The 24,077-nt window shown below is 32.2% G+C and overlaps 1 protein-coding gene across 1 annotated transcript in view; it reads right to left on the bottom strand.

Moving 5' to 3' along the window:
* The window catches only part of LOC142327922 (uncharacterized), a 115,893-nt gene extending 94,050 nt beyond the window's left edge, over nt 1–21,843 (bottom strand). Inside the window, exon 1 of the mRNA XM_075371296.1 lies at nt 21,702–21,843. Coding sequence (XP_075227411.1) covers nt 21,702–21,843 — 142 coding nt within the window. The remainder of the gene's footprint in view (nt 1–21,701) is intronic.
* Between the last annotated feature and the right edge of the window lie 2,234 nt (nt 21,844–24,077).

A 24,077-nucleotide genomic window follows, 5' to 3' on the forward strand; every position in this document is an offset into this window, starting at 1 on the left:
TAGTACAGTAAGGAATAACGAATTTAAGAAAAAAAAATTATTATTTACGTTCAAGATAATGAATAAATTATATTGAAATCATTTTTTTTTTTTTTACTTTTTGCTGATGCAAAACAAAAAAGTACGACGAGAAGAAAAGAAGGTCTTGTTTATCTCTTTTATAATAAATATTTTCTTTCGTATATTTTTAAATTAAATATTTTTATTTCTTTATATTGTTTTTTTCCTTTAATAAATGAATATTAATGAGAAAAAATTAATAGGATTTACTGAAAAACACTCTAAATATTTCAATGCCGACTATAATCCTTTCGATTGATTGTATACAGTGAATGTATTGCCAGTTAAACAAGCCAGAATTTAAAAGATTATTTTTTTATGAGTATTTTATAAGATACGGTCGATTTTTTTAAGAGATCTAAAGATTACTCAGCTTTTTTTTACTTTCTTGATAATGTAAGGATAAAGCGGGTTTGAGTTATTATTTCGCTGTGCGTTACCAGAGGAATAGATATAATGATTTTTTTTAAACCATCAACAATATTCAAATTGCTGTAAAATTACCACCTATGATTAAGATTGACTGCTTGATAATATATCCTAATCATACGTAAAAATATAATTTCCAGTTTTATTTTCATTTTATAAATTCTACCTATTTATTAAAATCGAATACTAATGTTAAATTATTAAAATTTTGTTTAAAAAAAACCTATTTGAGAAAAGGAATTAATTAGGTATCATGTCCTTTTGCATCTTGTTCAAATAATTTTATTAGAAAAAGTATAACTGGAACAAATTAAAAAATACAATAAACTTTTAAAAATGTGTCATATATTTATAATTTTGGCCTGAGATACGTGGTTTAAAATATCCACGTCTTGCTTCGTTTTTTGTTGCACGCAATATAAGTTTTATATAATAAGGAATTAAGTAAAGAGTTGGCAATAAACTGGTCGAAAAGGAACTTTACAAATGGCTTAGTAACGTACTAAAGAAAATTCATATCTTTTATGTTTATTTTATATGTCTTGTTTAAGTTTACTTGAGGTGAAACAAGAAAGTATTTAAAGCAACGGCTGTTATAAAATAACGGTAAATAACAACTTTTTAAACAATCATAACTTTTATTTGCTTTTTTAATATTATAGCCTATATTTTTATTTATTAAGGTTCTAGTAATAAAAAAATTGAAAATTATAAGCCAGTTTCTTTTTTTTTACAAGTTTTTTTTTAATATTTTAATTTTTAAATAAATTCCTTCTTCAAAAGGGTTTTTCTAACAAAAATTCCATTAGATTTAAAAATTAAAATGTGTCGTATACACACGCGCACGTACCACGCACACCCAGATTTGGAAAATTTAATAAAACAAAAATAGTATCAAATTTTTCCTTTTTATTAACAAAATCGCCATAAAAGATTGGAATGGAATGCAAAGTTAGCGGAAGTTTATAGGTTCACCCTTCGGATCGCAGAACTTGGACAGAGTCCCTTGCTGCTGGATGATTCAATCGGGCGTGTTTTTAAAAGGTTTATTTTAAGTGACGGGTCTAATTTTTCAAGTTTTGTCTTTAGCATTTAGTGTTTTAAGGACGGATTTAATTGCATTCTAATCCGTTGTTGAACCAGCGTTATCGACCCCATTTTATGGGCCGACCGCGGAAGGCTAGGCTTATGAAACCTGTCCTCCCGACGTAATTCCCCTTCAGACCGTCTACTGAAGTCCTTTCGGTGCTAACGCTTCATAGGCTAGCAGGAATACGCCACAACGGGGTACTAACTATATGGAGGGAGCAATGCGCCCCCTTTTCCGGAGGAGTCGCAATTGCTGATTTATTTTAATTTATATGTAAGTTTTAAAGGAAGGGTTGTGTAGAAGCTCTTCATCCACTTCTGTTATGGCTGCCTTTCAGGACGCATCTCTGCTGGGCTCTGTTCCGGACTCCTGTCCGTGATGTTGGGACGAGTAGAGGGTCTTCCTTCTTCTTCATCTTCTTCTTCCGATGACCTCTTCATTCCTCTTTGGCCTGCACTTTCCTTAAAAGATTGAAGTATAACAGTAAATGTTAAATGCCTAAAGTCAATAAATCATTCTTTTCTGTAATTATTTAATTAAGAACGTAAAAATTATAGTAATTTCCCCGTAGAACTTATTATATTTTGATTGTTAACATTTATTGAACGATTTTTTAGTCAAATTATCCGGAATTTCTGAAGAATTTCACAAATTTATTCAAAGACGGTTTCTTAGTTTACCATATGATGTGGTCTCGTGTGTCGTGTTGATTCTCCAGTTTTTGTAGTATTTACGGGATTTGGTTTTAATTTGGTATTTCTATTTGGTTTACGCAGATATGAAGGGTATAAAGAATAGATGTCATTTCACTAGGAATAATCTTGATCTGATTTTCTAGCTACCAGTACGCGTATTATATCATCGAACATTTGATTCTAAAACTGTCCGTTACAAGAACGAAAACTTTTCGTAATAAAGCATCTAATCGACCTGTATCCGGTCAGTTACTAATTCATTATTCATTCCTTTTTGGTAGATTTCATAAGAAAGAGCTAGCTACCTACTGTAGTGAGTACCAATATTCATCTTTCGGAAAATTTCGACATATCTTCGCGTTTCATATCCCCCAGACTCCAAAACCACCGTCAGATCAATATTTTACATATATAAATATCTTTGTAAATGAAATATCATAAATAAATAAATATCATTTGTTCATGGCCAAAATCGGACCATGGGGGTGGAAATGGGAGGCTTTTTCGAAAACAAAAATCGCTATAACTTTCTTATTAAGTCAAATATCGAATTCGTGAAGTCCCTACTATTCTTTGGATAAGGGCGTAAAACGTATCTGAGTAAAGTTTTTTGATGTCACCAACCATTGGCCCAGCGGGTGGAAAAAATGGGGTTTCGAAGACGAAAAGCATATGTCCCTTAATAGGTACAGTATGGAATCCGTTTAAGGTGGTCGTTAGTCCTCTAAACATTACCTAAAACTTTTTCTAAAACAATTTTTGATATGACCTACTCTTACGGCAAGGGATGCCCAAAATGTTGCTGAAATTGTAAGAAGACGGGACTTGTCGTATGCTAAACATATGGATCTTTATTTCACATGCAATCATTGTCGTATTGAGTATATTTGATGTTTTTTTTAACTTTAAAGTGGAAATCTTTTTATCTTCTACTTAGCACCGGTGAAATCTACCTCCGCCTTCCGCCGGCTAAAAGGGATTTTTTTTTGTACTGAAATGAAAATATCTGTTGGAAAATTTTTACCTTTCCTTATAAAAATTGCATTCAGGGATAATTTTTCCCGCCCGAAAGTACTGTCAGCATAACTGAATGACGTTGCTTTTCGTAAGCTGCAGTTGGTACATCAATATTCACTTTTTGCACATACATCTTCAATTTTTATTAATGGCACTTCGAATGACACCAAGTCTTGTTCGCATTCCCAATTTTACTTACGAAATAATTATTTCTTTTTCGTAAATTTATGAATGTATTTGTAAATTTGTCACTTTATCTTCGAATGCTTCTGATATCTTCGAATGGTAGTATTGTCCTTTTTCGAATAGAAAAACCATGTCGAGAAAGAAATTGGGGTAACAGAAAAGACTAACTTTTAATTCATCCCTACCGATGCATCAGCCATTTCTACGGATTTCATCCAACATTATATTTCTGTAGAGCAGTCTTTTTTTTCATTCGTTCTGTAGTTTTAAAGTACACGATATTTTTATATACTGATAATTATCAGAACAAAAAATGATTATTCAGTAACTGAAAAATTATCGATATAAAAGTTTTCTTATGAAATATGAATATCCTCGTCATATTCATCATTATGCCTGTTGGCAAGTCCCTGGCACCACTGTTGTCTCTATCTATTTTCCTGTCCCGTGCTTTTTTTTTCGTCTCATCATAAGAATGGTCTGTATGCGAGAAAAATGCAATATCCGATAAGTCTGGTCCCACGTCGTAGATAAGAGTACAATTTTTTAATACCAGTAATTACTCACATCCAAGTTATTTGGTTTATCTAGATCATTATATTTCACTTAATTCTGTATGGAATTATTAATAGATATAAGTTAAATGATTACACCATCATCAGTATAAACCTTAAGATCCATGTAAGACGCGGTATGCTACTATTGAAACTGACATTCCGGACAATACGATGAGCGTGATACACTCATATATAAGGTATATATATATTTTGTTTAAATTTTCTTTATCAATAAAATAATATGAAAAATAAAAGGATATCTTTGGAAATTTCTAAATTTAGATACTATTATGCTAACTTTATATATATATATTTCTTTATCTTATGAACGGTAACGTAAGGATTCCAATGCGGGGTCATACATCTAAATCGGTTCAGTCGTTAAGCTGCTACGGTGAATCAAATATATGCCCATACGTACATACACCTTAAATACATTACTCTCCTTTTTGGGGAATCGCGTAAAAAGGGAAAATATAAACGATCAATCAAAATTTTGGGTATAGGATTTTTCTTTATAAATCTCTTAATGATCGGTCAAAGCGATCCCAAAATGATCGGCCAAGAATAACTTTGAGTGAAACTGAAAGAAAATCTGTATTTTTTAAATTATATTTTTATTTTTTTTGTGTTAATTGCACACATTGAATCTATAATGAAAAATTATGTTAGTGTGTTAATTACGTTTAAATTTTAATTATTACTTTAACTTTAGTGCTATGGTGATGATAAACCTTGAGTTTTCTTTCGGGAAAAATACTGAGAAGTATTACATTAAAAAATAAATTACTAATAAAATTTCTAATTTTAACATCACTACTACTCGATTACTTTTATCTGATCAGAAATTACAAAATTTGCGAACATTAATGTCTTTACTCAGCTGCTGTTAGTTAATTTCATTATTAAACTTTATCTCTTGTTAGTAGTTAACACTGATAATTTCTGCCGGCAGAAACGCACAAGAACACTTGTTCGGTAAAGTTTACAGAGTTCATTGTTATTATGAATTTGTAGGCTATTAGTTTTATATAAACTTCGTTAAATTAACTTAAACATAAACTTATCAGAATTTAAACTCAAATTTATGATTAGTTAAAATTGTCATCAACTGTTTTAACCGTTGTCTATCTAATCTAAAATGTCATGATTTATGTTATTAATTATTTTTTTAATGTAAATTGTACATATTTAATTCAAACTTTTAACGAATTTTTTATCTGAATCATAAAAAAAAATAATGTAGCCCTACTTCATAAAATAACTTGAATAATCTTTATTTTGGAAATATATTTTAATTAATAACTAATCCACGTCATACAGTTTTTATATACTGTACACACTTTGATAAAAATGTAAAATAATGAGCAAAAGAGATGGTATAAATCGACAAATTGGCAAAATGATTTCAACTAAAACGGTTGGACAAAGGTAAACATTAAATAAATAAATAAAGCAGTTCAAAAAGTACCGTTTCGTTATGTTATACAAATTCGCTACCAACTTTATTATTTACGTCGACTGACAGCTTTATTTAAATAAACAGTGTTTCGTTGCTTTATTAAGACTTAAAAACTTACTTTCATATTTTCAGTTCAATACTTAGATTTCGAGCACCGTTTTGTAGTACTATTATACTTTAAAAGAACCTTTGAATTAAAAGGTTTTCTATATACTAGGGTTATTTTTTTTTCAAGGCCCGATCGCTCACAAAATTAAAACCACAGTGAAAATGATCTTTGTTTTTTAACCAATCATAAGGTGAGCATAATTCTTATCATTATCGGGCACAAAATTCCAACCAATCATACTCTCTGTTTTGTAACCAATCATAAGGTGAGAGTAATTCTTATCATTATCAGACACGAAATTCCAACCAATCGTATTCTTTGTTTTTTAACCAATCATAAGGTGAGAATAATTCTTATCATTATCGGGCACAAAATTCCAACCAATCATATTATCTGTTTTGTAACCAATCATAAGGTGAGAGTAATTCTTATCATTATCGAGTACAAAATTCCAACCAATCGTATTCTTTGTTTTTTAACCAATCAATAGGTGAGAATAATTCTTATCATTATCAGACACGAAATTCCAACCAATCGTGTTCTTTGTTTTTTAACCAGTCATAAGGTGAGAGTAATCCTTATCATTATCGGGTACAAAATTCCAACCAACCAACCACGCGGACCGCGTGGTTCGTTCTGCGCTAATAGCAGTAGAGTAAGAACAGCTGACCCGGCGACTAACACAAACTCGCACGAACACACACAAGAATTAACGAAGACGGCGTTCCCAAGCCAACTCCCTGTTATCAATGTGGCTAGCGTTAAATTTTATATTTCTATTAATAAAACCATTACATTTACTCATTCTACTCAGTCTGTTCACTCCGTAGCCTATTTTAAATATAGAAACACCAAAATTTTCAGAAAAAATGTTCTCTACACATTAATATTTATTTTCTTTAATGAGTATCTGAGTTTCTTTAATGAGTATTCTCACAACATGAAAATACGAAAGGGTTGAGGTTGCAGGGGCCCTCGGCTAGATTGATGGTTGAGCAAAACGAGCTCTGACCGGCTAGTAGTTATAAATATCACAATTATTTGTGCAAAACGATATTGAGATCACATCTTTTTATAACAATTGTGGAATGGGTCCACGATTTTCATCAATGCAAGCCTCTACCCTCTTTTTCATATTCCGCGCAATCTTTCAAAATGTATCTCTTCCAATGTCTCGTAATTCTTGAGCTGGCTTTCAGTTCTTCAGTGGTGTGTGGTTTAATTGTTATTACAAAACCTTTTAAATATTCCCAATGAAAAAATTCTGCAGGAGAAAAATCAGATGACCAAGCTCGCCATAAGCCAATCGATATTACTCTTTCACCAAAGAAATTTCTCAAAAGGTTAATTGTAGCTCTTGACGTGTGACATGTGCCCTATCGTATTGAATCCACGAATGACTCATGTAATTTTAAGTTTTCAATAAATTGCGTTACAATTTCTCGGTAGAGGTTTACAGTAAAAATGTTTTTGAAGAATATGCGGCCAATTATTATTCGTCTTGAAACTGCATGTCACACACCTATTTTATTTGGGTGCAGAGATCGTGAATGACTGATGTGAGGATTGTTAGAGCTCTAGTTGCGAACATTCTGACTATTACCGTAACCACTCAAATGAAACCAAACCTCATCTTCAAAAAAATTGTTATCCATCAATTTAATTCTCTCCCGAACAAACCGATTAAACTATTGATAATAACGAAGCGTATCAAAATCGGGTGTAATTCATGTGATACATGAATTCGTTATGACTTTAATTTAAATAGCCGGTTAGCTTTAAAGACACTATACACAGGTTTCCGTTTTGTTGCGCAACTTTTCGTAACGATTTTTTTGGTGAGTTTAAAAAAGCTTACCCTATCATCATCATCATCCATTGTTTTGTCATTAAGTACTTAACGTTTCCTGCTATGTATACGATTAGAAATAGAACCCTCCCTCAATATTTCTTTATCAAACGATGAGCTGAAGATTTATTTGGTACATTATTACACGCTAATTGCTATTAAAAAGCTTATCGGCACAGAATAAAATATTTAGTTGTTGAATCATTTTCTACAATAAAAATTCTTTCTTCCGTATTCGAAACTATATCTTCTTATTAAAAAACAAAGATAACGAAAAATAACTAACTGTTCACAGAAAGAAATAGAAAATTATATCAGCCGATTACAAAACTATAACAATAGGTAATGCTGCCAACCTCTTCATCCGAAATTATAGTGTTATTAACTTTTATAAAAAGTATTTTGCTTGGGTTGCGTTTTAAAACAAAAAAACAACATATCATGGGCAAATTAAAGAGGATTGCTCGGTAAGACTATGGGTTGACCGTTAGATGTACACTGTGTACCGAGGTGTCTTCGAAAGCATGACCTCTTACGCGGCGCCCGTTTGGGCGCATAGGTTGGATATGAATGGGGCACTTCTTCAAAATTTAAGGAGTGCCCAGCGCAGAGCCTTAATTGTAAGCACTGTTGTTTTTAGAACAATCTCCTACGAGGCTACCGCCGTACTGGGAAAGGCTCTCCCAATCGATGTAATGGTGAAAGTTCGAGCAGCCATGTGGAGATTGCGAAGAAGCCGAGAGGCCGGGATATTTGGGATGCGGTTTTGAGCCGGGCCACTACCGTAACGGAACGGTGATTACAATGCACCGGATCTAAATTTCGTTCAGTTGCCAATCTCCCGCCTGCGGAAGAGGCTGCAGAGCCACGCGATGTAAGCACGGCAACTGGAGTGGGACACCACGACTAAGGGAAGATCCTTGTCTAAGTTTATACAGGATCTTAGGATGGTACGCTTCGAGCTTGATTTTAAGGGCAACAGGTGCCCGGGTGCTCACCAACCACGTTAACTTGAACCAATATCTGTTTCGGTTCCGCCTGGCGCGTCTAAGGAGAGGTCCATTTAAATGAATGTTTGACTGCCCTGTTCTTGGGGGGGGGGGGGGCAGAGACCGGATCACCCTGGTACTTAGAGGTCAAGGGAAAAATTGGTCAGTCACAAGCGGCGAGTCAATGTGGCGAGAGCCGCATTGTCGGACCGTGTGGGAGCTCCTTGTGCGGTTGCTTTGTTCAACCGACATAAGTAGTTTACCTAAGGGTAGAGACCCTTACCGCACTGCTATGGGAAGATAACCTAGAGATATATATGGCTGACCACCGGCCAATTATGGCTCCAAGCGCTTTAATATGGTGGACAGGTACTTGCTGGCATTCAGCGACCTTGGCGTGGCAGCGAATTGCTATTACTGTCTTCAGAAAAAAAAGAGAAATTACCACTTCTATCAAACAAGAAAACAGACTCAACGTAATATTTCGGCTTATGAGGATAAACCCTAAGCTTCTACTTCCATTTTTAATAAATACCAAACTATTTGAAAAATCTTCCCAACAATTTATTTAAAATATATAAAAAAACATTTATTTTATAGAAAAAGTATTAATCTTTCGATGAATTTTTAAATCATAATGATTAAAAAATTAAAAAAATCCTGAATTTTCTTTACCATTCAAACCCGAATCGTGAATAACTTTGTAGTTATTTCTTATTTAATGTCTTCATTTACAACTATTTCCGTAACATTATTGTAAGAAACTATTTTTTAAATAATTAAAATGGGGTTTTGTAAACGTGACGTAGCATATTATAAACACGTTATTATATAAATTTTATCACTATCTAATATCAGAATAAAAGATTTTCTTATTCTGCAAATTTTTATTAAGACGTTATGTTTATTTTTTTCCACTTCTAATTACCCGTTTTTTTCTGCCGTAGTTTCAAATAAAAGTCTTGATTTCTACCGGTAAAATAATTTGATTTTTATGCATTTTGGGTTCATCTGATTAGAAATACAGCATGTTTAGGATTACGGTGTACTTTAGATGGTAATAGAACCAGTTTTATTTGAGAAACAAAATAAAGACAAAATAAATCTCTTTTTTATTTTAATTTAATGAGAAAAAATGTTTATATAGTTTAACCGGGACTCGAATTCAGAACCTGCTGGATATATTCAGAGGGACTACAAATCAGCTATAAAGGTTATCGAATTTAATTATAATAAAATGAATTTAATTTGTAATTAATTTAGATGGGAGCTTTTATTCTTTAAAACCACAATCAACAACTTGTAGAAGAGATTTTCTTTTATTGACTGAAAAAGATTTAAAGGCTTGAAGTGAAGTACTAAAGTTAAGACGTGACGTACATTCCCCGGTTATTCTCCGTAGGATCTTAAATAATGATATTGGTTGCAACAATTTGCTTTCTCACCAGAATATATACGTTAGATTAGTTTCTCATAGAAATTTTTTACCATCTTGAGCTCAAGATAATATTTTTGAAAAAAATAAATTTGGATCATATTTCTTTAATAAATTTGGAAGTTATTCTCAAGTATATTCTATCTTTTTAAAGTTTTTCTCTAAATTTAATATTACATTTCTTCCGGAAATATTTATTTTAAGGATTACTTTTTAAAAATTGTTTTTATTAATAAGATTGCAATTTAAATGAAAGTGCATAGTTCTATTATCATGCATTACTAAAATACTAATAAAATAAATGTACGATAGTTTATTCATTCATTCATTCATAGTGTTCTGCGTTAGGGCAGGTCCTGTAACGGCTGCTGTTATCCACCTTCTTCTACTCTATGCTAACGTATTTGAGTCAGTATATTTTCCCTTTTCAATAATCCTATCCATCAATTGAAATCTGTTAGTCTCCTTCCATTCACGAAGACTTCTATCGCTTCCACTAATAAACACCTTCTTCTGGTACAACGAACTAGCCAGTTCCTTTTCCTAAATTCAATCATTAATTATTTTCCTGTTCTCTCCGATTCTCGTTAATATTTCTTTGTTTGTTACACGGTCTTGCCAGCGTATATTTTTTATTTTACCGCATCTCAAAAGCCTCAATTTATTTTCCATCTGCTTTCTCATCGGCCACGTTTCAGCTCCATAGAGCATCACATTCCAAATAAAATTTTCATTAATCTTTTTCTTAATGTTAAGTTTAAATTTCCACACAGCAGTCTTTATTGAATGTAAGCTTATTTCTTGATATTCTTATTTTAATTTCTACCGTGAAAGTCAAATAATCAGATAGTCAAATTCCTTTAGTATTGAAATTTTTTCATCTGTTATAAAATCTAATTTCCTGTCATAATCTCAATCCTCTCCTCTTTTCCACCTGTAGTTTTATCAAACTAAAATAAAACTTTTGAGAATTATTATATATAATACTATTTTTTATTTCTTATTTTAATTATTTATTTTTGTTTTAATTATTGTAATAAATCTGTTGTCAGGAAATCACGAACTAATAATTACGAATTGATTTTACTTAAGAATAAAATTATTCATATCATTATTTGGGGTCGTCTCCTTCACCGGAGATCTTTTGGTAACCTCAGGGCTACAAAATGTTCTTTAAGGTGTCACGTGCTGTCGAAGCCATTCGACGTTTATAGATACCCCAATAATACGTACTTCTAACATTACTTAGTAATCTTGTAACTTAAATTTGCGTTTTTACGAAAATAATTATAAAACTTAATCGGTTTTGATGACTGGTTCTAATCTAAACACTAACGAGATCAAAAAATCATTGACATTTTAAAAATAACCAAATACATTTTCAATAGTTATATATTTAAGTTTAAATGTTACTACTTAAAAAATATAAGCCATATTTAATTCTATAAGATTATTTCATATTTAAGTCGAAATTGAAAATAACCTAAAAAATATTTGTTAAAATGGTGTTTGGTTATCGGAAGAAAATGATATTTGGCTCTTTCTGCTAATCTATATAATATTTTTGGTTAATAGAAGAAAAAGATAATGTGAAACAACTTTATTTCCCAGTTTTTTTTTGTGTTTTTTTTTTGTTTTTTTTTTTAATATCACTGAAGTGGACGCTTTTTTTCTTAAAAAGTGATTGCCATTTTTATGTCGCAGATTGTTGATTTAAATAAAAAAATCTGATGTGGGCAACACATACTTTATTTTTTAACCTTCAGGACTACCGTTAGGTATTACATCAGAGGATGAGAGGAATGATTTGTAACGTGTGTGAAAATGCCATGCCTGCCGGGATTCAAACCCGGGACCCCCGGATGAAAGGCTGAGACGCTAACACTCGTGCCACGGAGGCCGGCACATGATTTCGCCTATTAAATTACATTTATTCTTTTTTTTTTTTTAAATAAAAAAGTATATAAAATTATCTGATAATTTTACATATATTTTTTATTTTTGTTATTGAATTATTATTCATCATAAAAATGTTTTTACAATGAGAGGTTAATTATTAATAAACCGATATATTTAAATTAAAAAAAAGGAGATGAAGTCTAATTCGAACCGATGTGCCTTCCTCTTTTAAGATTCAAATATTTCATTAATTAAAGTTTCATTTTGCTATAACTTTGGAACCAACGAAAATAAGTACCACTGATGATATATCGTTGAAAAGCTCTCGATGTGGGCTTATGACTGCAGTTAAGAAAAAGTCCAAAAAGAAAAAGGCCAAAATCCAGTTTGTTTTTGATTTTGGGCTTTTTTGGACAGTTTTGGTTCAGTCGATTGCAATCAAAAGGGGAGGTGCACAACTAGATGTAACAGTCCTTAATTGAACATTTCTACATCCTACGGCTAATCATTTTTGTATTATGCGAGATACATACGACCGTACGTACAGACGTCACGATGAAACTAATCAAAATGGACTCAGGGATGGTCAAAATGGATATTTCCATTATAATCTGAAAACCGAAATTTTTCGCGATCACAATACTTCCTTTAAATCGTACAAGAAAGTATAAATTATCTTCAAATTTGTATTTATTTCATTATTATTCTGTTTAAAATTATTTTATAAAATATATTTCAAATTTAAGCAGTTTTTAAAAAAATATATTATCTCTTTATAAATATTATAAAATAAAGAACGGTATTAGATGTTCATATATTTTACAAGCTTTTAGTAAAATTAAAACTTTATTTCTAAAAGAAATTTCCATGACGTATCGTATAGAAAATGTAAATTTTTAATCGTGAATAGAAAGAGAAATTTTAAAACTTACTTTTAACTTTTTCTTGTACTTCATTCTTTTATTTTTAATTCACATACTTTCGTACATTTCACGTTACAATGTAATAACTTTACACGGCTTTTTTTAAAAATATATACATTCTTATGTACGCACGGAGAAAATAATAACAGGAGTAATATTTTCGTTCTTCATTGCAACTAATATTCCAAACTCTATGTTTTGAAACAATGTTCTTCGTCGCTGAATATCATGCAACGAATTTTTTATTCATTTTTTACTTTGTTTTCTCAATGTTATTCCTTGGATTTATTCAGATGTTATCAAAGTAATAGCATTCTGTATGTTAATTATAAGTTAGCACAAACTGCTTATCCTCAACTGCTATTTTGCATATAAAATTGTATATAAGTTATCTACTTGGAGTGTACATTAATGATAAATATAATTTATTACTTTTCTTTTGTCTGCAGTCTTTCTCTATTTTGTCTGCAGTCTTATATATATATAAAATTTTCTCTATTTTATATTGTAGTCTGTTACTGTTTTAAGTTTCTTGAAATTCTACACACCAGCGTATTTTCTAAACCCTTTTCTTGCTGCAGTTGTAACATATAAGAAAATTTAATAAGATTTATCTTTCATAATGAACAAACAGGTAACGCAGTCTAAACTGTAAACTAGATAATGGTTGTAGATATTTTAAATTACAAAAGTCTCAGAATACGTAAAATGGTTTATATTATTTTATATTAATATATACGTATATTGATTTTCGAGAATAAATTTAGTTAATAATGAGACGCAACTTGGAATAGAAAAAACACGATGAATAGTTGAACAATTTTCCAGGCTTTGCCCTTGACAGATTGTTACTAGAAATACGCCGTAGGATTTAAAAATATTAATTACTTAATTATTATTATTTAAATTCGCCCAAATCAATCATAAAATAAAAAAATAAAAACAAACTGGAAATCGATTTTCGATAATGAATTTAATAAAGCACTATTTTTTCTGGGTGTTTCTAAAGGATTTGGCGATATTTAACTACGCAATAAAAAGGATCTAATATAGAAATTTTTGTTTTGGCATTGACTTAAAAATTTACATAAACAGTTTTTTGTAAAATATATAAACGCTGTTTTCATAGGATTGCTAAATTACATTTTTTATTCTTTTTATGTCGTCATATAAAAGAATACGCTATTCATTAGGAATAATGAAGAACTATGTCTTTGAAATTTTTTTACTGAATGAATGATTGTGGAGTGTCAGATAAAATTATAAAATACAACGATATAATCATCTGAGATCTACTTAAACATGATTAATTATTTTCAGGATAATCGCATCATTTTGAAAATTCACAGAATATAGTATTGAACAGCATATTAAAAAGTGAAATAAATAAGGCAGTTAAACTGATGAGAAAAGTAACTTTTTTTAACAACTGAGGGATGTGATGAAATACTAATTGAACTGTTCAAAGCACTAGCAGAAACAGGAAAATTGTTATATTATTAAATCTCTGCAATGAAATACTTGAAGAAGAAAGTGGCCGAAGGACTTCCGTAATACAATAATAGTACCAATAGAAAAGAAAAAAAAATACAAAGAAGCAGTGGCGGCTCGCGTATAGGCACTGTGGAATTGCAGCATCCCTTACTTCCACTTGATATTATCGATAACATTTAATATAATGATTCCTTTTTGTCTTTAATCTTTCTTTTTACTTGTACAATATATAATCCTTAAGCATAATGTCGTCCATCCCAAAGTTTATGAAAGAGATACAAAAATCTTTGTATGGAACTGTGAGCTTAACAGATCCAGCGGCATGGTGTTTGGCTGTTGTGCGAATGCGCACATAGGAAGCTGCATGTGTGGTTGCGAGGAGGATAGAGCACTGTCACTCCCGCAGTGCCGATCCTGGCGTGCTGGTGGAAGGTAGTTTTTTTTACTTCGTGTGTATTCAACGTTCCTAGTTCGTTTCCTTTTTAGTTTAGTCGGTGGAAGGAATATGAAAGTGGTTTAGTTGTTTTTTCAGTAGCGATCAGAAGATGGTGGAAAGCAAAGGCTCTTTGAGAGCAAAATCTATCCAAAAACATGCTGGAAGGGTGAACGAGAAGGTAATTAGTAAAAACTAATTGTATATTTGTTTCTGTGTACATAGAAATTTTAATTAAGCACCGTTGGACTATAGTGTTTTTAAGCGGACATTTTAATAAGTTATTATCTAAAAATACTAAAAAAATATTATCTGTATTGACATTTTATTATTTATTCGGTTAAACCGTGCACCATTTTCTTGAATCTGATAAAGCGCAGTATTAGATTATTATAAATTTAATTATTAAAATAAATTACTATTAAATAACAAAATTTAATTATTATTTTCACTTGCCGATGACTTGCCATGTCATCGGCAAGTGAAAATAATAATTCTGTCGCTTCATCGGCAAGTGAAGTGATGCAGTTCGTTTTTTGGCCATAACTCTTTTTAATTACTTCCTTGAACGAAGTAAAGTAAGTATTGTGATCGTGAAAAATTTCATTTTTCAGATTTCAACGGAAATATCCATTTTGACTAGTTTCGGCGTGAAATCTGTATGTACTATGTGCCTCACATAACTCAAAAACGATTACACGTAGGATGTTGAAATTTTGGATTTAGGACTGTTGTAACATCTAGTTGTGCGCCTCCCCTTTTGTTTGTTATCGACCAAAATCTAAAAAAAATTAGACTTAGGCTTTTTCTTTACTGCAGTAATAAGCCGTCATTGAGAGCTTTTCAACGATGTATCGTAAGTGATATTTATTTTCATTTGTTCCAGTGATAGCCAAATAAAGTTTTAATTAAAGAAATATTTGATTCATACAAGAGGAAGGCGCATCGATTAAAATCCGACTTCATTTCATTTTTTTTTAATTTAAATATATTGATTTATTAGTAATTATTAACCTCTGACTATAAAAAATTACAATAAATAATAATAAAAAATGAAAACAAATCAGAAGTTATTAGTGAAATAAAGTTTTATGCATTTTAAAAATTTGTGTACGTAATTGAATAGACATACAAGGAAGTCATCAGATTTGGTGAAACATGTAATAATTTAATATTAATTAAAAATTATAATTAAGAACCGTATTATTTTTATCTATGCATTTGTTTCAGTCTACTTGATAATAAATATCGCTATAAAATCCAGTAACTTTCTCCTGTTTCATTATTGTTTTCATTTTGTTGATGGTTAAATCATAATAATTTAAAAAACATAGTATTAGATACATCTAACATATTAGAAAGACATAAGACTTACATTTATTTAAAGAGTAATAAAGGGACATTTACTCTATCCTAATATTTCAAGTAAGATTGTTGAATTAATAACTGTATAAATATATATTTTTTTTTTGTCTTCAGTCATTTGACTGGTTTGATGCAGCTCTCCAAGATTCCCTATCTAGTGCTAGTCGTTTCATTTCAGTATACCCTCTACATCCTACATCCCTAACAATTTGTTTTACATACTCCAAACGTGGCCTGCCTACACAATTTTTCCCTTCTACCTGTCCTTCCAATATTAAAGCCACTATTCCAGGATGCCTTAGTATGTGGCCTATAAGTCTGTCTCTTCTTTTAACTATATTTTTCCAAAAGCTTCTTTCTTCATCTATTTGCCGCAATACCTCTTCGTTTGTCACTTTATCCACCCATCTGATTTTAAACCGCACCTCATTTAATAGCACCGCATTTCAAAAGCTTCTAATCTTTTCTTCTCAGATACTCCGATCGTCCAAGTTTCACTTCCATATAAAGTGACACTCCAAACATACACTTTCAAAAATCTTTTCCTGACATTTAAATTAATTTTTGACGTAAACAAATTATATTTCTTTCTGAAGGCTCGTTTAGCTTGTGCTATTCGGCATTTTATATCGCTCCTGCTTCGTCCATCTTTAGTAATTCTACTTTTCAAATAACAAAATTCTTCTACCTCCATAATCTTTTCTGATGTTAATAAAAAGTAATATTTCAGCAGTTGTGTAACTATCCACTTTTATTAAAGAATTGGAGGGTCGTATCTCACTTTAAAATAGGTGTAAACGAGGTCCAGCAAAAATGTGTATATGTAATTTAATAGGAGTACAAGGAAGTCATGCGGTGTGTACATTAGAATTTTTTTTTATTGATTGCCAGGAAAATCATTACAATACTTTGCCAGCTTTTCTAATTTTCCAACATAATATTTTATTTAAAAAATTAACATATTTTATCGATATCAAATGATTAGTGTTTGTATGGTTATGTTATAATCCAAATTTTTATTTACTTTACATGATTCACCGAATAAAAATATATTTTGATTTTTTTTCTAATAAAATTAGTTAAAAGTACGAACTGAAATGTTTAATTAATCAAATATAAATTAAACAATTTTTTCTTTAAGAATTATTTATGTATCATACCGAATACTTATTTTAATAGCATTGAAAAAAAAACGTTATTATTTTTTGTTCTTGTTTAAAAGAAAAAATCTTGAGATAAGAAGTAAGGTTGTCGCAAATATCATCCTTCGCAGTACTAAATAAAATCACTACTGGGATTTGTATCGTATGAGTAGTTACGGTTTGTGATAGTGGAAGGAATTGTGTTTAAAAAAGCGTAAGGGGCATGGATTATCCTCTTTAAAGGTAGGTTCTATCTCAATTTAAAGGTTGAGTTTTTTCCTTTTTTTTTATTGATCCCAGGATTCACAACCAATATACTTATACTAGCTTATATTATTCTTACGTTTTTGAAATCATTGCTTTCTTTTTCTGTATATGTTTTATTGCTTTTTTCATCAGATATGTTTCTTTTAGGCTATATAAAACAAAATTTTACAAATTTACGCAGTTTGAATAAAATTTTTACTTTTTGTACTAGTTCCATGCGATTCATCATTTCTTTATATCCTACAGTTTTTTGTTGTTATTACTTTTATCGATACGAATTCAAACGGTGTGTTATTACGACATTTTACTTTCCTGACTTGTATGCACTGGTGTTTTTAAAACAACCTCCTACGAGGCTACCATCGTATTGAGAAAGGCTCTCCCAATCGATTTAGTGGTGAAAGTTCGGGCAGCCAGGTGGAGATTGCGAAGAGGCAGGAGGACGAGGTATTTGGGACACGGTTTCGAGTCGTGACAGTACCAGAACGGAAAGGTGATCGCAGTGCATCGGATCTAAATTTCGTTCAGTTGGAAGCATGGCAGCTGGAATGGGACACCACGACTAAGAAAATATCCCTGTACAAGTTTATACGGGATCTGGGGAGATGGTATGCCTCGAGTTCGTTTTTAAGGGCAACGGGTGCCCAGGTGCCATATTAATTTGAACCAATATCTGTTTCGGTTCCGCTTAGCAGCTAATGATCTGTGCGTCTGCGGGGAGGTCCAGTGAAATGAACACCTGATGTTTCACTGCCCTTCTCTTGGAGGGGCCAGAGACCGGGCCACCCTGGAACATAGAGGTCAAGGGGAAAATTGGCCACTCACAAGCGGCGAGTCCGTGTGGCGAGAGCCGCATTTTCGGACCGTGTAGGAGTTCCTTGATGCGGTTGTTATGTTCAACCGACATCAGTAGTTTGCTTAAGGGGAAGACTTCTAACGTACTGCTATGGGAAGCTAATCTTGAGATATATGGCTGACCACCAGCCAATTAGAGGACCATGCGCTTTAATATGGTGGACAGGTACTTGCTGACATTTAGCGACCTAGGCGACGCTAGGTTTGATCGTAAAAATTTTATGATAAATTCTTTTGAGAAATTTGAGCCTAATGGCTATGTGTCTGACTAACAGAGCCTGTAACACCAGGCTAATGCCCAGTAACACTTACTATGATGAACGGAAATTAATTTTATTGGTGAAAAATACCGTGAGCGCACGTGCTTATATATTTATATATATATATATATATATATATAAGGTCTGTTAAAAAAGTAAAACCGAACTTTTTTAATTACGCGGCAACGGAGATATTTAGTGACGTGCGGTTGGTAGCAGCATTGTTTTCCGCATAATCTCCTTGCTAACAAAATTTTCTTGGATTTCTGATATCCCGCTTAGTTTTTTCGTTATTATTGTTTGAGTACAACATGTTTAAGTGTAAGCAGCGATTTTTGTAATGTGCGATTTTTTGATGACTGAACTTTTGTTACAATGTCGTAGTCGTAAACCCAGTTTCGTCTCCCGTTACGATCCTCTGCATGAACGTTTTTTCCTCATCGGCTTGTTCAAGGAGTTGCCGGCAATTGTCCACTGGATGTTCTTTCTACTGTTCGGTCATCAAACGAGGAACAAACTTTGCTGCGACTCGATGCAAGTTCAATTTTTTACTCAAAATATCATAGCAGATCCAATCTAAATGTTAACCATTTCTGAAAGTTCTTTGACAGTCAATCGGCGATTTGCAGGCATCAGATCGTTGATTTTCTGAACGTGTATGTCATGTGTTGAAGTCGAAGGCTTTCTTGGTCGAGAGTCATCTTCAATCGACTGACGACCACTTTTAAATCGTGGAAACCATTCGCATCATTGCGTACAATCAAGAGCATCATCTCCGTAAATTTTATTCAAAACTCGAAAGGTTTCCGTGAAATATTTCCCCAGTTTCACGAAAATTTTAAGTCGTATCGTTGTTCCCGAAAAATGCACATTACAAAAATCGCTACTGATACTTAAACACGTTGCACTCAAATAACAATAACATGAAAACTAAACGAAATATTAACAATTCAAAAACATACGGTTACAGAGGACGTTATTTAGAACACATTACTGCCAACTGCACGTCATTAAATATCTCCGTTGGCACATAATTAGTAAAGATCGGGTATTTTTTGAACAGACCACGTGTATCTATATATATATATATAAGTGTGTGTGTGTGTGTGTGTGCGCGCGCGCGCGCGCGTAGATTGACCAGTAAAATAAAAAATATAACTTTTCATTTATCACACACACACACACGCGCGCGCGCGCGCGCGCGCAAAGTTTATAAAAAGAAGAAGACTATTAATGCTATAAATATATGACATCGTAGATACAATACGTAACATAACATAATCTTATTTAGTTTTGAAGTCACCATACAATACCAAGTTTTTTAGGTCGTAAAAGAAGTTCACCAATAGTAACTGTGTTATATCAATGTTTTATTTTTAAACTAAACATAAAAAAAAATAAACCGCCAACATAAAATGAATACAGTATTGTAGTACAAGCGGTGCATCATGGGAAAAATATTATTTACTTGAGGATTATGTAAAATAGCGTAGAATTTATATTCTTTTTCTGGTACTATTTTTTGAACTTATTTTAGTCACTGTACTTTATTTTCATATTCAATAGCCAAATGTCATTCCAGTTACACAGTTGTTTCTTTATCAAGAACATTTAGAAATAATGTCACATAGTAATGCAGTTTCGTGGTATTTTTTTACTGTCTCGAAAAAAAAAAAAATTAAATGCATATATTAATGTTCATTACAATATGAACATATTTAGAATTAACTGATATACTAATTGATGTAAATCTTAATTTATAATAATTAAAAAGAAGATTAAATAGAAGTTTACTTATTAATTAAAACTTGAAGTAAATTAATAAATGTATAGGTACTGTATTCAAATCCACTGGACTGGTCTTGTGGTTAGCTCGTCATCGCAAATCAGCTGATTTCGAAGTCGAGAGTTCTAAGGTTCAAATCCTAGTAAAGGTAGTTACTTTTATACGGATTTGAATACTAGACCGTGGATACCGGTGTTCTTTGGCGATAACCACACATCTCAGATGTGTGGTTAATTGAAACCCAATCTAAATTCTCAGGTCGACCATTCGACCTGAGACTTGCACAAGACTACAGTTCACTTACATATCATCTTCATTTTCCTCAGAAGTAATACTGACGGTTTTTCCCGGAGGCTAAACAGGAAAAAAAGGTTCCATACTTTGTAGGAGGATGGTAACGCCCCCATCATAATTTTCAGTAGGAACGAATGCAACAGTTCTCCTTTTACATATGATTGTGCTTCATCTACCGGAAACGTGAACGTACCGTGCAAGTTGACTGGTTGTAACAAGGTGAAGAAACGCCCATTGTAGATTTCTACATTTTATTCATGCCCTATACATATCTCGTTCTTTTTATTGGTCGAGTTAACAATAATTCCACCGTTACAGTTTTATAATATGTTTTCTTATGTTTCAGAATAATCATTCCATTTATTATTTTTTTCTCTTACGGTAGGTGATGTAATGTTGATTTTTATGATTTATTAAATACGTTGCCGGTCTCTGTGGGTGAGTGGTAGCGACACGACCTTTCATTCGGATCACCCGGGTTCGAATACCGGTCAGACGTGGCATTTTTTATACGCTATAAAATTTCCATTTATTATTTCCACGCGTAAACTTCAAGCTTATACGGTGAATTAATCATCCAAAACAAAAATTGTCCAAATATTATAAAATAATTGTTGCAAAGATTTGGCTAATTTATGAATTTTCTAAAACATTACTTTTTTTTGTATTAAAAAAGAAAAATGTTAATTAATTTATCTTTTTACTGTAATATCTCCGTGATTTTCAAATGAAGACAACTAACTAACTTTTGATTAATCTATTATATAAAATAAGAAACGATCATTCATTTGCAAAAAAAATGAGGAATTTTTAAGATAAATGTTTAGTTTTAAAAAAAATTGGAGAAAACTTGAGAATTGCTATAAGAACAATATTTCATCCTTTATCTGATAGAAAAAGTTGGACTAAGCTCTTCCTTATTCATTGTAAAAAAAGTTATATTGAAATCACGTGATTGTATAAGAAACTGTAATAACAAACTGTTTGGAACTGTTTAAAAACTTTTTTTATCGGAATAAAAAAATTGGAAATATTATCAAAAGAAAAATAAAATACACAAAAAAAGTTTAAGGTAAATAAATAAATATTTTTATTTAGAGCTTACCTGTTGGATACATAACAAGAGTCGGTCGTTTATTGTGCGGGGCTGCAACAGGGGATGGAGCTGTTGGTCCTGCCACGGCTAGAACCAATGGTGGTACAGGTGGCGGCTGAGGTATTTGAGATTCTGCACCTTTTTCTGCCATATCTGAAAATAATGAGATAATTAAGAAAATTATATATACTCACTCAGGTTTCATTTCCTCTTTTTTATTTGTAGAAATTAAAATTTTCACTTTTTTTTTTACTTTTTATAAATTTTCACTCTTTCTTTTATTCTTTAAAAAATTTTTTGTTACTCTTGTTAAATGAATGCTCTATTGTTAGTCAGTCTGTTCATTTCTTTCAGTTCAAGTTCAAAAATTATAATAAAAATAATTTATACTATAAACGAAATAAGGAATTTTATTTATTTTAATGAACCACCGAATAATAATTTTTTTTAACACCCTCCAAGGCACCGGTTCCCGCCGGTTAGACATAAATCGGGGTTGCATCAGGGTGCCGTGGCAGCAGTCTGTCTCCCTAGCTTGGCCTAACCCAGCAGGCCACCCACCGGGGTTCGCCCTGGATTGCAAGGACGCTCCGACTCCCTCTTCCGGGCAGCCAAGACAACCTTCCTCAGGAGGGCTACCCGTCCCCATTTCTATTATACTTGGATCCAGGCATGCACTACGCATGCCCTTCTCTATACTCTCACATCTCAAGGGTTCCGCATGCCATCATTAGAACTACCCCGACTTCCCCGCTCTGCCAGATAGGCGAGCCAGTATGTCCTAGGCAAGGAGGCTGCCTCTGGCCCTATACGTCGTCCCGTTTCGGATGGTTCTTTTTTTTATTTTCTGCAATCCTAGCAGCAGACGCCACCCACAGAAGGTCGTTGGCCAACCCACACCTGTTCGCAGTGAGGTAGAGCATCTTCATGAAGTAGCTGCGACCAGATCGCAAACCGAGCTTCCAAATCTGTGATCCTCTAGGCAACACTCCACACATTTAGCTAATTCCTTGCAGGTGGCCCTTTCTCCTGCAGATAAAACAGGAAACAGGACTTGCTACGGTTCGGCCCTTTACAGACATCTCTGCTACCAACACGAAAACACCTAGAGGCCTCCTCCCTTATGAGTACTCGGCAGGACTGCCATCTCAGCCGGAGTCTAATAAAATATTTACAACAATTAAACCTAACCGAGGTATTGAACCAAGGCGGCATATTATTCGACATGTACTCTATTTATTTTATATTAGCACTTCAAAAAATATCATTATAAAAAATACTGTACTTTAATAATGTTAAAAAAACGCCGGTAAACAGTTGTAAAACTTTATGAAATTTTGTCTACCTAGGGTTTTGTTCACAAGAATGAAATTTTAGTGGAACGTTAAAATGTGTAAGTACAGAAGTAAATATGTAAAAAATTTATTTTACTTTTCAGTAAAATTTTATGATAAGAGACCAATGGTGACCGTTTTTTCCACTTTTATGACCAATTGTAAGCTAAATTAAACGCCATACGTAACTTACAATCAGAAGTCACCGTACAAAATTTCATAAAATTCAGTTAATCCAGTAAAATATATCAAGTAAAATTAATGATAAATAGAGAACAAAAATTAGGCATATTATTTCCCACCTGTGAATAATATTGCCAAAACAACTAAATGTCATATTAATGTAATGGAATCATCTAAGTAGTGAAAGAATTTATTTATTTTTGAAACTTCCAGAAAGGACAAAAAAGATTTTATCTCCCCTATCCCTTTATCTTTATTTTAATAGAACCGTATATAATCAGAAAGTATCGTATCAGACGCTAACACCACTTGCACTACGGAAACCGGCAAATATCATACCGACCTAAGCGATATTAAATAATTTGAAAAAATTTACCTTCCCTGTGAGTAAAATATTTATATAAGAGACCTACAATGTTCGTATTTCTCTATCCTTGAGACCTTTTGTGACCAATATTAAATGACATCAGTAATCCGTAGACAGAAACCGTCATGCCAAATTTTATGTAAATCGGTTCATCAAACTGGGAGATATCAAGCCATCAAGCAAAAAATAGGCCAATATACATAAATGTATCTTCCATTCATTTTTACGGAATATTTTAACGCTTACATTATGTTTTTTTTATTAGAAGGTTTTATGAAATCTCAAGATTTGAAAAAGCCTCAACTTACAAAATTTGAATCGATTATCATATTTTTTTATAGTAGTATCTCTTTTTATTGTTACCACGATTTTTCTGTCGTTGCGACTTTGAATAGTTATAACTCGATAATGAAGGCATTAACAGAAAAACGGGTTTCACTATTGTTTTTCTTGTAAAATTTTAAATCAAAATCAGTATCGTACGTCCACCTTCCTGTTTGA

Source organism: Lycorma delicatula, chromosome 7 (genome assembly GCF_047948215.1).
Source record: "Lycorma delicatula isolate Av1 chromosome 7, ASM4794821v1, whole genome shotgun sequence".
Taxonomy (NCBI): Eukaryota; Metazoa; Arthropoda; class Insecta; order Hemiptera; family Fulgoridae; genus Lycorma; species Lycorma delicatula.